The 13755-nt window shown below is 41.0% G+C and overlaps 1 protein-coding gene across 3 annotated transcripts in view; it reads left to right on the plus strand.

Moving 5' to 3' along the window:
• The first annotated feature begins 6603 nt into the window (after positions 1–6603).
• LOC147891703 (uncharacterized) overlaps positions 6604–13755 on the plus strand; it is a 34109-nt gene continuing 26957 nt past the window's right edge. The window contains exons 1-2 of one of the 3 annotated variants that reach the window (XM_087388613.1): positions 6604–7257; positions 8821–10521. In XM_087388613.1, coding sequence (XP_087244739.1) covers positions 7176–7257; positions 8821–10521 — 1783 coding nt within the window. In that variant the 5' untranslated portion in view covers positions 6604–7175. Of the gene's footprint in view, positions 7258–7783; positions 10522–13755 lie in introns of those variants that run through there. The other 2 variants (XM_087388612.1, XM_087388611.1) reach the window with 2 other exon arrangements.

A 13755-nucleotide genomic window follows, 5' to 3' on the forward strand; every position in this document is an offset into this window, starting at 1 on the left:
TTCTGAGTGTGATTTGACCCAATGGATAAGGACATACATGTTAATTCCTTCTTTATCAAATTCTTTAACCTTCTTAGGTCTGATTAACTCTTGGCCATGATTAGAGCCTCTTTTGGTTTTGTCATAGAGATCACTCCTCTTCCTAGTTTGCCTTCTTTTGTAGTAAAGGCAAGCATGATAGTCGAGGTCCTAAGAGTAGGGTTATGTTGTATTGACCCTAATATCTCTGATAACCACATTATACTTCATGACTAGACAACTCTTTTTTTAAAATAAAGGGTTGAGATTGTGGACTAACATAACCAATGTGAATTTTGAAAACTCTTTGGGCACTTTGCAAAAGAGAGAAGAGGAAAAGGTGCTAAACTGGCCCATCGAATCCTACTACCCCTTGATAAAGAGGTTAGTGGTTAGAGTTGATAGAACTTTAGATTCAGTTTCACTAGATTAGGTTTCACAAATAGATATTACAAGAGGAAATCCAAGATTTTTGGTTGAAATATTGATGATTCTAATGAAAGGAGGTGTATCCCTATATTTGTAATGGGAGACATATTGTACATCAAAACAAACACGACAAATATGCCTATTAATGCTAAGTTTGGAATCAATAAGAAAAGTGTTTAAGGAGAAAGAGGGCCTAGCAAAGAGGAAATAATTGAAGTCCATGATAGTGATGAAAGCAGTGATATTTTTACAAAACTATATCTATATATATAATTGGATATTGTTCTCTCTCTAGAACTTTATGCTCTCTCTCTACACATGTCACGTTCACAAAGCTCACAAAAATGAGAAATAACATAAGAATTGGCGTGAAGGGCTTGCCACATGGCACCCTCTCCAATGTAGCCTTGCCCAATATGCTCCCCCCCCATTCCCTACCACTCTCACACATTTTTGAATTTTAGAAAAGCTTTTAAGAAACCCTGGACAAGGCACAGTGGTTGCACAAGAAATTTAAGAGAAGCTATTGAGAAATCTTAAAGAAGTTGCAATGCACACGAGTTTGTTGCTGTTTCTAGGTTCGTTGCTGTGAGGAACTAGGAAAAATGATCTTGTGCTCTTTCGGTATGTTTGTCCATATGTGATCAAGGAGGCTTTCATATGTTGGTCATTGATATGCATTTGGTAATTATATTTGTCAATGATGGTTTGGAGGTTTGATGAGGCTCATATCCATGCGACTCATATATTTGAACGATGGAGGAGCACACTTTTATTTAGCAAATTGCATGATCTGTATGCCATGCAACTCATATATTTGACAAGCACACTTCTATTCAGCAAATTTTGTATTGCTTGAAAATTAGCAGGCATGAATGCTTCAAAGTTATGTGCTTGGGTTTCTTGTAAGCAAATCACATCTGATTGTATAAGATGTTTTGTTCCTTGAATATCAATGCTAAATTTTTGGAAAGATCTTGTGTTCAAAGGTTGAATAATTATGTTGAAACTTTAGGTTTAGAATATTTGTTCTTTCAATGTGTCATCATTTTGTAGTGTTTAGTCTGTCCATTTCACTTTGGACATCCTTGTCAACATTGAAGTTTTCCTTTTGTAATGGATCCAACAAGCAAAGATTCTCAAGTTTTTTGACACGTGATATTGCAGTGTAGACAAGGCCATGCCCATGAACAGGTTTTGGAGAGAAGTCCACTCTTTCCATTGAGGCCTTGGGATCTGTGTGTTGTCCTTGCTATGGCTAGTTGAATGGGAAATTGCTCTTGCATTATATGCTAGTTTTTTATGGCCGTATTTGGACTGCTTTTGCAATTCCAAAGATAGGAGTCCAATTGTGGTGTATTTGTCCTTTGTATGCATCTTTGTTGTTGTTTCTTGTAGTCAACCCTATCTTAGCGTGCGAGAACAATATCTTTCCCTTTGAATGTTGAGATTTCTTGAAGACTCCGTCAGCCCCATTGACAAGCTTGTCTTGTTGGTTTATGTTTCCAAAAGATAGCTCAATGATCATGCCTTCTTTTATCTCTATGGTTATTCTAAGACCATCCGTTGCCTTAGGGTCACCCAATATTTTTTGACTGTTGTTGTAGAGTGTCTCAATAAAATGATCTATTGGTTTTAGAGTATATTTTCTGCCTTGCATTGTTTGTGGGACAAACTCATTGTGTTTGTTCATCTGCATGTTTGTGGAGAAGAGGTGTGGGAAAGTGTGATCCTATGGTGGGGGGTGGAAGCATTTGTTGTTTATGTAATCAATTTGCTCTTGCGTATGAGCACATTTCCTAAATGAGTTCAAAGTTGTTATGAAAGCATTATCTCATTGTTTCATTGTTATTTGGAGCTCATAACATTTTACTTTATTACTTCAATACATATTAGCTATAGAGGCTAAAGTGTCTTCATTTGGTTTGACCTCTCATGCATCTTTCACTAGCTTTACTTGATAGATATCCCCACAAGATATGACATCAAGATTGCCAAATGCTCATCAAAACTCCCCTTCAAAGATTGCATGCCAAGGTCTATGAAGTTCAGTCCTTCGTCCCGTGAGGTAAAGTTAATCAAAGACAAGCAATTGAACTCACTTGTATGGTACACTCAAAGTATCTAGTTTCACCCATGGGAGGGATGTGAGGTTTTTGCTATGGATAGAAAGCTGAATATATAGTGGTCTCATTTATGTTGTAAGCTACCTTGCCTATGTACACAAGCAAAAGAACCTTGGGCAAGTTGCCATTGGATAATAGTCTTTGATTATAATATCTGAGTTGTCCTTGGACAAACAGAAGCAAAAGATATGTTTTTCCCATCCTACTCCACTAGTTAGGAAAAGGTGAATTTCTTAGATGGGAGGATCCTCTTATGGAAAATCACATCATCAAATATATCCCTCTACTCTTTGTTAAGGCTTCTAATTTGGTTAAAGTACTTTTTGTTGCCTAATAGTATGTGTTTTTTAGTAGGTATGATTAAAATGTCAATTCTTTGAGTTTTTGGAGGATTGGCATATCTGATCCAATATTATTTTACTTTCAATTTCATTTAAGGTTTTTGTAATGTGTTTGTCTCCTATATCATTTGAGATATTGAAGGTGTCAATGTCCTCATCATTTTGCAACAATTCATCATAATTGAAATTGAACATCGTTTTGTTATATAGTATAATTGCTTCTTGTGCGAGTTAGTGTTGAATTGTTTTAGAGGTTAGAACTCATTAACTTTAAATGGAGAATATAGTAATCATTGTTTGGATCTTTCACGTGATTGAGTTTCACAAATTTTATAATCTTGGGGTTGCATCTTTTTTTACCAGGAGGCAAGGCAAATGTACTCCATGATTTAAAGAAAAAAAATGGTAATCCATGCTTTGGCACTTGATGTACTTTGTTAATGATTGTGTCACATGATATGCTAGTGGAATTGCTATCTAACTTTTGTAGTTGATGTTTCCTTTTAAAATTAATGCTATGTTGTTAGGCTCATTTGTATTAATAAATTGGAACTCTCTCGATGTTATGTGCGATGCAATGACAATGTCATAAAGGATGCTAGCTAGGCACTCATTTGTTGGGCATTTCCCATTTTCCTCATTCTATTTTGTGTGTTTGTACTTTCTCGCATACATTCTTTCATAGTCTATAAGTTGTGGTTATTGTGTTATCCATCTTTGTGATATATGAAATGCAATATGACATTGCACCATATGGATCCTATTGAAAGCATTTGTAAACATATATTTTGGTTGCCTTTTTCAGGACAATGTTGGTTTTGTTAATGGTGATCTTATGGAGCGAATATATGTTGCTACTAATGCTTGTATCCATTCCTCTATTGTAGTCATGGCAAACGATGAAGAGCACACTATAGAACATATTCTTGGATAGATTTCTTTGTAATTTTGCTTATCGACACAATTCAAAGGCATGAGTTATCATGGTTTGATAGAGTGGGGGCTTTGGATATTGGAGTCAACATTTTTTACTGTTGTCTTTGGTGCATGTAGATATGTGCTTGTGTGTTTGAATGTCTCTGATATTGTCATTTAAAGGATCCTTATTGCACATCATGTACTTTTTGATGAAAGTTGAAATCTCAAGCTCATTGTTGTGAGTGAAGGAAGGAGCATTCTTTACCCATAAAAGCCCATTCTTGACCCACAAAAGTTTTGGATATTGGAGTCAACATTTTTTGTTGTTATCTTTGGTGTATGTAGATATGTGCCTGTGTGTTTGAATGTCTCTGATATTGCATTTAAAGGATCCTTATCGCATATTATGTACTTTTTGATGAAAGTTGAAATCTCAAGCTCATTGTTGTGAGTGAAGGAAGGAGCATTCTTTACCCACAAAAGCCAATTCTTGACCCACAAAAGCTTTGGATATGTGCTTGTGTGTTTGAATGTCTCTGATATTGTTATTTAAAGGATCCTTGTCGCACATTATGTACTTTTCGATGAAAGTTGAAATCTTAAGCTCATTGTTGTGAGTGAAGGAAGGAGCATTCTTGATCCACAAAAGCCCATGCTTGTGTTGGCTACCTCTACTTTGGAATTCTGTTACAAAGAAGTAATATTTTATGCTCCCTAGTATAGAGTTGTTACCCTTGAGCATGGAAATCATGTCTCGAGCTTGTGGTTTGTAATATCTTGTGCACATCAGGGGTTCTCCCTAATAAGTTGCCTCACAACTTTTGCTAAGTCCATATTTGCAGTGTTGTTGTTTGGGGAGGAGTAGTGGTTTTTCAAACAACACACGAGAGCCTTCCACAAGTGCTCTGCACAAGAAAAGGTAATAAAGAAGGCCGAAGGCCAAAGGTCCTATCTGCCCCATCATTGTGAATGCCTCCTTATGTAGCTTCTCTTTGTAATTTGCCAAGTTCTCAAAGATTCGAAGTCTCTACTGCCTATTTGTGACTACATAACATTTTCAATGTTTGTACTGTTCATGACATCCTTTGTAAAAAGACTTGTGTTGTGCAGCATGCCTTAATGTAAGCGGACCCATATAGATTGCATCACTTGATGGATAAGTACCTTTATTGATTTAAAGAAAAGATTTGATATGTTTTGACTAAATTTAAATGACTCGTGTGTTAGTTCCCATTTCAAAACATCTAAGTACGACAAATTCAAGTTTCCAATATGCCTAGATGAACCAAAGAATAGTGTGGGGAAATTCAACTCCTCACTGTGCTTGTCCTAAAATAATCCCAATGGCTTTTGGTTTACACAAGGCACCACAAATTGCAGAATTGTCACGTACTCTAGGACTTGCTCTACACTGATGAGATTGTGTATCAAAGTGTCTATCTCAACTTCATCCTTCTCTTCTTCTTGTAACCTGTCTTGTTATGTTGTTTGGATATGTGCTTTGTTGTTCTTTTAATGTGTGTAGGTGATTGTACCATTCATTATTTATGGTTACATTATTGCTTTTGTAAAGAGGGGTTAGCAATAGTTTGTTCGTTGCACCATGAGAATCAACGGTCTAACATTACCAATTATATAACTTGACTTATACTCCATTTTTTCCTTGATACCAATTATCATTTTGGCATCATCGTTCATGAAGCATGGCAAGAAGTTTTGAACTTTTGTTGTGTCAGCCATGACATTAATAGTGCTGCCCTTCACACCATATTGGCCATCGAAAGTGAGTTTCCTTATTTGTGTGGAAGGTATTCTTGGAGACACTAATCTTTCCTCTATTTCATTAAGATAGAAACATCTTGTATTGGTTGTCTAAGTAGGTGTGAATTATTTGGGCAACCTATTTTCTCAATAGCTTTGTGGCATATATGAAATGCTTTTGGTGGAATGTAAGATGGTAGTGTTTTCGCCTTTTAGTAATCCATTGATAGTTTTCCTTCTTCAAGAAACTTTGAAAGTAAGATGGCAGTGTTTTCGCCTTTTAGTAATCCATTGATAGTTTTCCTTCTTTAAGAAAAAGTTTCGCTTCTTGAAAATTACTTGCTCACATGAAACATGGTGCGTCTCTAGTTGCTTCTACGTATTGAGAACACTTTTAAATGCATTTCTAAACGTGGAGAAATATTCATTTTTGTCGACATTTTCAACGATAACAATGGACCTTTTTCTTTTTCGTGGTTGGTTTTGTTGTTGATCTTTTTCTTGCACTGCAGCTGCTACGAATTGGAGAATTGGCATCACATTGTTGAATTTGTATTTTTTAGGAGCTGCAACTTTTGGTTGCTCTTTCATATAGCTCTGTTTTTTTGTATGATTGTATGCGTTTCGATGTGAATAATGTTTGAAGGCAGCATTTATATGCCTCAAGCTCCTATTTTCATTATTGACTAATTGTTCCTCCAAAGAAGCTTCCAATTGAGATGTCCAAAACTTCTTCTTGTTGAAGTTCTGTTGAAAAGTAACGGGAAGATTAACATTCTAGCTGACATCCATTCACAAAGAAAGTAGGAAAGGGACGAGTCTGCTACACTGAGTACATCAACCACAAATAGAACTCACACCTTCGATATCTCCCATTATGACGTCCAAAGCCAGAGGAGGAGAATAGCAGAATGAAAAGATAAATGTTGATGCGACATGCAGGGAAAGAAAAGACCCACCTTGATATATAGAAGCCTACGAGAGAACAGAGAATCCTTCTTCTACATCAATCCGACCCAAACAAAAATCGACTTGCCTGTTAGACACTGTTGGCGTATTTATCACAGCGGATCTCCTGAATCTTCTCCATATGCCAGTCACAGTGTAGACTTGAGTGAAGATCATGCAAGGTATTAGTAACTGCTTGCCAACCACACCAAAAATATCAAAGAAGTCGAACATATGCTGCTCGAATGCAAACATGAACCAAGAGCAGTCGTTTGCAAAACAAAGTTGGAGGGATTGCTTTGAAGAGTTGCCGGTGAGCAAGAACTTATGCACACACTTAGTGGAATGTCAGCACATAATGATTGTATTTGCGAAGATCTATAAAGATAAACAATAAGAAGAAAATCCCATCCGTCAGAAGGCATCGCGAATACTCTACATGCATGAACGAAATCCGTCCGTTAGGGTTCGCAGAGCACCACTCATCGTCATATTCACTACATAACCGAAGGCCAGAGGATCGCCATTCCTCCATGCAAGCCAAGGGGGAGAGCATGTGGCTTGAATGGACCAGAAGAAAGGGAAGCATCAAGTAAAGCCGCCACGGAGCAGAGAGGAGGGGCATGCGAAGTGAATGGAGCAGCACAGGGTCGAGTTGCCATGGAGGAGAAAGGAGGGGAGCACTGCCTTCAAAGGCATTTCAACCCTATGTTTGCGTAGGATTTCATTATAATCCTAATCCCAAGGTTCTTCTAAATTCAAAAATTCTAAATCTCTGCATTCCGGCATCAGATTTCGGTGGGATTTGTTGCAACAGCTTCGTAATTTTTTGCGTTATTTGTATCTGCATTCGCACGTAGCGTTAGATCTACACAGATTCGTAAATTCGTGAAAATTGGTGCATAAAATCAAAGGAATCGTTATGGGAGGGAGGGAGTGATTATGGAAGGTAGAAGGAAACGTTATGGGAGCGAGGCAGAAGAGGGCAGACGAAAGAGGAGGCGGAAGGAGAAGTTGACGGAGGAGGGGGGAGCCGACGGAGGGGGTCAGCATTGACAAGAAGAAGAGGGTGAGTTGCAAACCACCCCTCGGGAGTGAAGAGCTCTTAGCAACGAACTCTTAGCCAAGAAAGCGAGAGTGACTTTTCTAATAAGACTTTCAGCATGTAGCCTCTAGGCTCCATTCCAACCTCCAATCACATTTTTCCGTTGTAATTCTACTGTTGAGTTATGATTTTGTGAAAAACCGCGAGCCTAGCACTGAGCTCCTCGGTTCTCTTCGTTGTTGTTTTGTATGATTCACAGCATGGCGAATGATCCCAGACTCGATGCAATCAACCAGACGTAAAATTACGACGCAAGCGCTCCCTTCCATCCTTTGAAGATGCAGTCGCAGAAGACTCTTTCAAATTTCATCAGTGGCGATACACAGATGCTGCAATACCTTAATCGGGAGCTGTCTGTGTTCAAGATTCAAGGAGTCTCTGAATCCTGGAGAAGACGAAGACCTCTAACTGATGAAACCCCGTCCCTAAACTACCTTCGCTTCTTTAACAACCGTGCATAATTTAACCTGAATGGCCTTATGCCCCATTCCGGCTATCCGCTATATTCTCTCATTGCTGTTGCTTGTACGTCCATCCCCTCCAGCACTTGCTGCGGATGTGGATATACTCTTAGACTTCAGAAATAACGTCGTGGAGAACGATCCTCGCGGGGTTCTCGCTTCGTGGGTGCCCAGCGCCAGAGAAAACTATTGTACTTGGAACGGGATCACATGTGGGAGAGATGCGTCGATAAGCTGGGTCGATGCTATCTCTCTCGTTGACTCAGAACTCGAATTCACTATGTGGGACGGTTTTGCAAGGTTTCAACATCTTAGATACATAAACTTTTCCACGAATTTTATTACTGGCGCACTTCCTCTACAGCTGGGAACACTCAAAACCCTTGTATCTCTGGATTTGAGTTTCAATGAGCTGGATGGCAGAATTCCTTCTACGTTCAATGATCTTCCTTCCCTTGAATTGATCGTCCTTAGCGGCAATACCATTTTTGGAGCAGTCCCAAATGGTCTTTGCAACGGCAAAATGCTGCGAATTCTAGAAATGAGCTACAACCAACTTACTGGTGCCCATCTATGCTTAAAAATAGAACAATGGTTTCAGAAACACCTACAGCAAATTAAGCTCAGCTTGAACGGAACTTGCGGGGGGAGAGAGAGAGAGAGAGAGAGTTTTAAAACTGTAATCGAGACTTCTGTTTTGATTGTAAATACAGGACTGACAGATGATCTTGGAGCTTGTAGAACACTGGAGACATTAAACCTTGAACACAATAATATAGATATTGATATATCACTGATTCCTTTTGCAAAGCTGAGAAAACTGCGGGTTGTGAATCTTGGATACAACAAGGTCAGGGGAATGATGCCCAAGGAGGTTGCAAAATCGAGCTCTCTTATTGTAATGAGGCTTCAAAACAATGCCATATCTGGATGCATTCCGGGTGCACTGGGTCTGCTTAACTTGTTGACTGTATTGGATTTGAGCTCAAATCAACTGAGTGAGGTTATTCCAGAGACTATTGGCAATTTGGCCCTTCTTGAGGATCTGAGTCTGTCTCAGAACAAGTTTTCCGGATTAATTCCCATTTCATTTGGCAATCTGATAGGACTGACTGGTCATCTAGATCTTTCACACAACAAGTTTACTGGTATGGTACCTGTGGTTCTTGGTAAGATGAAGTGGATAAAGAAGATTGATCTTTCTGATAATTTGCTGTCTGGCGAACTCCCTCAAAGTTTGGGTGGCTGTGAATCCCTGATGAGTTTAAACCTCTCCGTAAACCAAATATCTGGCAGTATACCATCTGCTTGGATGAGCATGCTTGCTCTTATTGAGTTGGATCTGTCATCCAACAATCTCTCCGGAGAGATACCGCCTGAGATAGGGCAGATTCTGTCACTTTCCATTTTAGATCTATCCAGAAATAAGCTGTCTGGTGATATTCCAACATCACTAGCAGATTTAAGTTCTCTTAGAAGAATGAATCTGTCTTTCAATTTCCTGTCTGGTGAGGTGCCCGATAACTCTCTATTTCGTACCCTGGGAAAGGATTGTTTTCTAAACAACAGAGACCTTTGCGGGACTGTCATAGATATGCCTTGTATTGCTGAGTTACCAAAGCAACAAAATGCTACACACATTGATTTTGGAGTTTTGCTTTTACGATCTCTACATATTTTAAAAGCCATGGGCCTAACATTTCTAGCCACCATGGCCATTTCTATAGTCATTCTGCTCATTTTGCGATTGTGTTTTATTGAAAGGTACGAGTGTGCTGTTGATTGTATAGAAACACGCTTTTCAGCAGTGGTTGCATGTTTGTATTGTTTCCACCTAACCACATGGCATCCAAGAATTACAATGCAGACTCTCAAACGTGCCACTGAAAACTTTAAAGAAGATAATGTAGTGGGTAATGGTGATCGAGCTACAGTTTATAAGGGTTTTTTGGTTGAAAGCATCTCATGGCGGGGAGAGAAGATTGTGGCAGTGAAAAGGATACATGGAAAACCATCTGAACTTCAACGCTCCTTGAAAGAATGCAGAGTATTTGCAAAGATGTGCCACCAAAATATTGTCAATGTGCTCGACTGGCGTTCCACCTCTAAGGAGCTTTTAGTGGTTCTTGATTTCTATGTGAATGGTGACCTACAGAATTATCTGCACAACCCAACAACTGTTTGCAACCTGCAATTGTTTCAGAGACTACGGATTGCTCTAAATGTTGCTCAGGGACTTGCATACTTGCATCATGTCTGGTGGAAAAAAAGAATTGTGCACTGTAATTTGCATTCAAGTCATATTCTTCTTGATGAGAAACTGGCAGCACATGTCTCGGGATTGAGACAGATAAGAAGATCCAAACTGAAGAATTTTGTGTTCGAAGCAAATGAGAGTGGCTATATAGCACCAGGTGTGTTCCTGTACCAAATGGACTGCAACTGAACTGAAGCTTGTGCTCTATGTGAGTCTGTTTCATTTTTATTTCATACGATAATATTATATTTCTAAAGTCTTTTCATGCTGTTTTGTATATTTAAATGAAGAAGTATGTGGAGTTTTGTAGACACACATGAACTGCTAGGTTGATTGGTCTATGATCTAATTTTAATGAAGACAGATTGTTGCAGATGCTAGGATCCTAACGCTGCTTTTCTTTATCACAGCTTCTTCACTTAGCGTATGTTCCAAATGAGTGGAATTTAGACTCAAAAGAAGACTCGGCCTACCCCTGCTTCTGCTCCATCCAGTGTCTGCCTTCTTCACCCTTGCTGTCCCTGTGCCTTCCCTGCTCTCCCCGACTTTCTCCCCTCCCTCCCTTCCTGTTGTTCAATCTGCTGTTTCCCACCATGTACAGGCTTGCTTGCTGCTGCCCTGGGCCTTTGCCACCCTCTTGGCTTGTTTCACCTCCTTCCCTCTTGCATTCTGCGTCCTTGTCTTTACCCCATCCAGTAGGACGTTGTGGTCTGGTTCTACTGACTCCTCTTGCTTCAGCTGTTCACCCCCTGGCCATGTCTTATTTGCTGGACTTCCTAGCCAATAAGGCATAGGGAGCTCAACCCAAGGCTGCTCCTCTTCTTCTGTTCTTCCCCCCCATTGCAGTTGTTCTGCGCCCTCTCCTCTACCTGTGGGTTGCATCCCACCCCTATTGTCTCCCTCGTTTGTACTCCAAGCCCCTCCCCCCCCCCCCCCCCCGCCCCTTCCACACACACACACACACACACACACACACATGCACCCACACCCACACACACAAACCTCCAGGCACAAAAACTGCAACACATAACACATACACCACCACCACGAGGATGTTGCTCTCCTTTCTCCCTTCTCCTTGTATCTCCTTCATCCTCTTTCCCTCCTCCTCTCCTCACACGTGGTCCCTCTTCGTGGAGCAGCGATGCAGGAGGAGCTTGTGGGAAGTGAGTTGTGCAGTGACATTTGGTCCGGTCCAAGGGGCCCATATGGCAGCTCTCCTTGATTCCCCACTGCCATTAGTATCTTGCCTTCACAGGTAATTAGCAGACTCCTATCCAAGATCTTTAGGACAAAGCAGATGTGTGGTCCCATGCAAAGTCTTAGGGACAAAGCAATAAGATCTTCAAAAAAATAAATCAGTGGGCCAATAGGTTCTTGACATTAGTCAGTAGGGTTAGAACGCCTCAATCCTAATTCTAGGACTTTTGGGGAGATTATCTTTGCTGTTGCAGCGCAGAGTGCCAGGCTTATTGTCTCCCTTAGAGATTTTAGCCTCGACCGGAGCATTCCTTGGCCAATGTCTGGAGAACAACATAGAGGCCAATACAGTCATCGTAAAGATTTTCGGGTGGGTGGAAAAACAGTACACTCAAAGTTGCACCCACACAAACATTGGACATCGTTTTGAATGGTCCACTATTGACTGCTGGGATGGAACCTTCCTAGGATGGTGCCCTAACTCCTTGTGCCCCGCCCATTTGCTGGTCACCATGATTGTGCAGTAGTTTTTTGGCATCTTGCTGTCCCCTCCCTTTTGGATGGGTACAATCCTGGTAAGCTGCCATTTTGAGGGAAACCCCTCTTCTAGAGCCGAGGGTCCATGCTGTACTGAAAGGGGGGAAGCCTGTCCATGTGAATACCGTGCCTGGCAAACCATGTGGATATACATGCATACCATGTGTCTGCTCCACTCTCTGCTAGTCATCTAGATGACTCTAGGGCCAGCCTTAGTAGTCTCCATTGAGGTAAGTCCTAGACTCGTTGGATGAATGTCACTGTCTGAAAGATGGCATCAACCTGTAGAGGGGTCATGACGAACTTTGCCTGGACTATCTCATGTGGAACTGAGGGCTTACTCCGAATCATCTTGGACGCCATAATCACCTTTAGTTGTTCAAATTTCCTCCACTCTATCTTTGGTAGATCACTCCCCCAGAAGGGTGCTGCATACATAGTAGTTGGTCGCACTAGTGTGTCAAAAATCCAGCCCTTCGTCGATGGGTCCTCGAAGTGTGCCTGGAAGCATTGTCTCTCTAGGCCGACCAAAAGCACTCTGCCCCTGTGTGAGTCGTGCTTGGGCTGCATGGGTCATCGTGAAAATGGATCTTGTGAAGATTACTCCCACATATGTGTAGGACTGCACTATCTGGAGTGGCTCACCACGATAAGTGAAGCTGAGTAGACGGATCAATGCGTGTGAGGTGTTGAAGAGCATAACCTTGGTCTTCCCAAGGTTGACTGTCAAGTCTCTCTCTCTGCAGAACACCTCTAGGGCCTCCGGATGTCTCTACAGCCCCTCCACTGAAGATGATATAAGGACTATGTCATCAGCATACTGTGGGCAACCCTCTCTCTGGGGTCTCGTGCGTTTCAGTGTAAAAAATCATATCTCTATGATTGTATGTCTCCAAGAAACCTCCCGGATCAGACCATAATGTGCCATTACAATTCCACACTGCTATTTTCAATCCAGTGTGTCCACTCATCCCATGGGCTCAACACCGTCATAATTCTCCCTTTTCCCTCTCCTCCTCCTCTCTCTCTCTCCTGCTCACCTTACCATCCCTATATGCAGCCCATTTCCCTGCTTACTCGTACCATACCTTCCCTTTGGTGCTCCTGTTGTAGGAGAGTGAGGTCGTCATCTAAGTAAATTCTGCTTTCTTTGAGAGTCGCTCTAGTGCTCATGAGGGTCTTCCTGTCCATGGCTTGTCCAGAATTTCCTATGGGAATACACCAAGGAAAATAACTCATACAAGCTTGGAAGGGCTGAAGCAAATGGCGCACTAGGGCTCTTGCTGAGTACCTTACTAAGCTAATAAAAGGCTCAAAAACTCAAGGGCTCAATCAAAAAACTCAAATACAAGCTCAAAGCTGGGACTTAGAAGCGGAAATCAAGCTGAAAGCTGAAACTCAGAAGTAGAAACCAAGCACCACGGTGGCTCTTTGATGAGCTACGAGGATATCTCGGATCTACATCTATCGAGCTATCTGACGCTGTGGACCATGGTGGCAAAAACGCTTAGAAACGTTTCGTCGAAATGGGCAAAACACTAGTGCATCGGGCGAAATGCCCTAGTACAAGTTGTCACCCGTCTCTTGACTCTTTTGAGAGTGCTTAGTGTGTATATGTGTATTTGAGAGCGAGAGAGAGAGAGAGAGACAGAGA

The sequence above is a fragment of the Dipteris shenzhenensis genome, chromosome 17, assembly GCF_047967505.1.
Source record: "Dipteris shenzhenensis isolate YYH24624 ecotype China chromosome 17, Dip_SZ_1.0, whole genome shotgun sequence".
NCBI classification, from domain to species: domain Eukaryota; kingdom Viridiplantae; phylum Streptophyta; class Polypodiopsida; order Gleicheniales; family Dipteridaceae; genus Dipteris; species Dipteris shenzhenensis.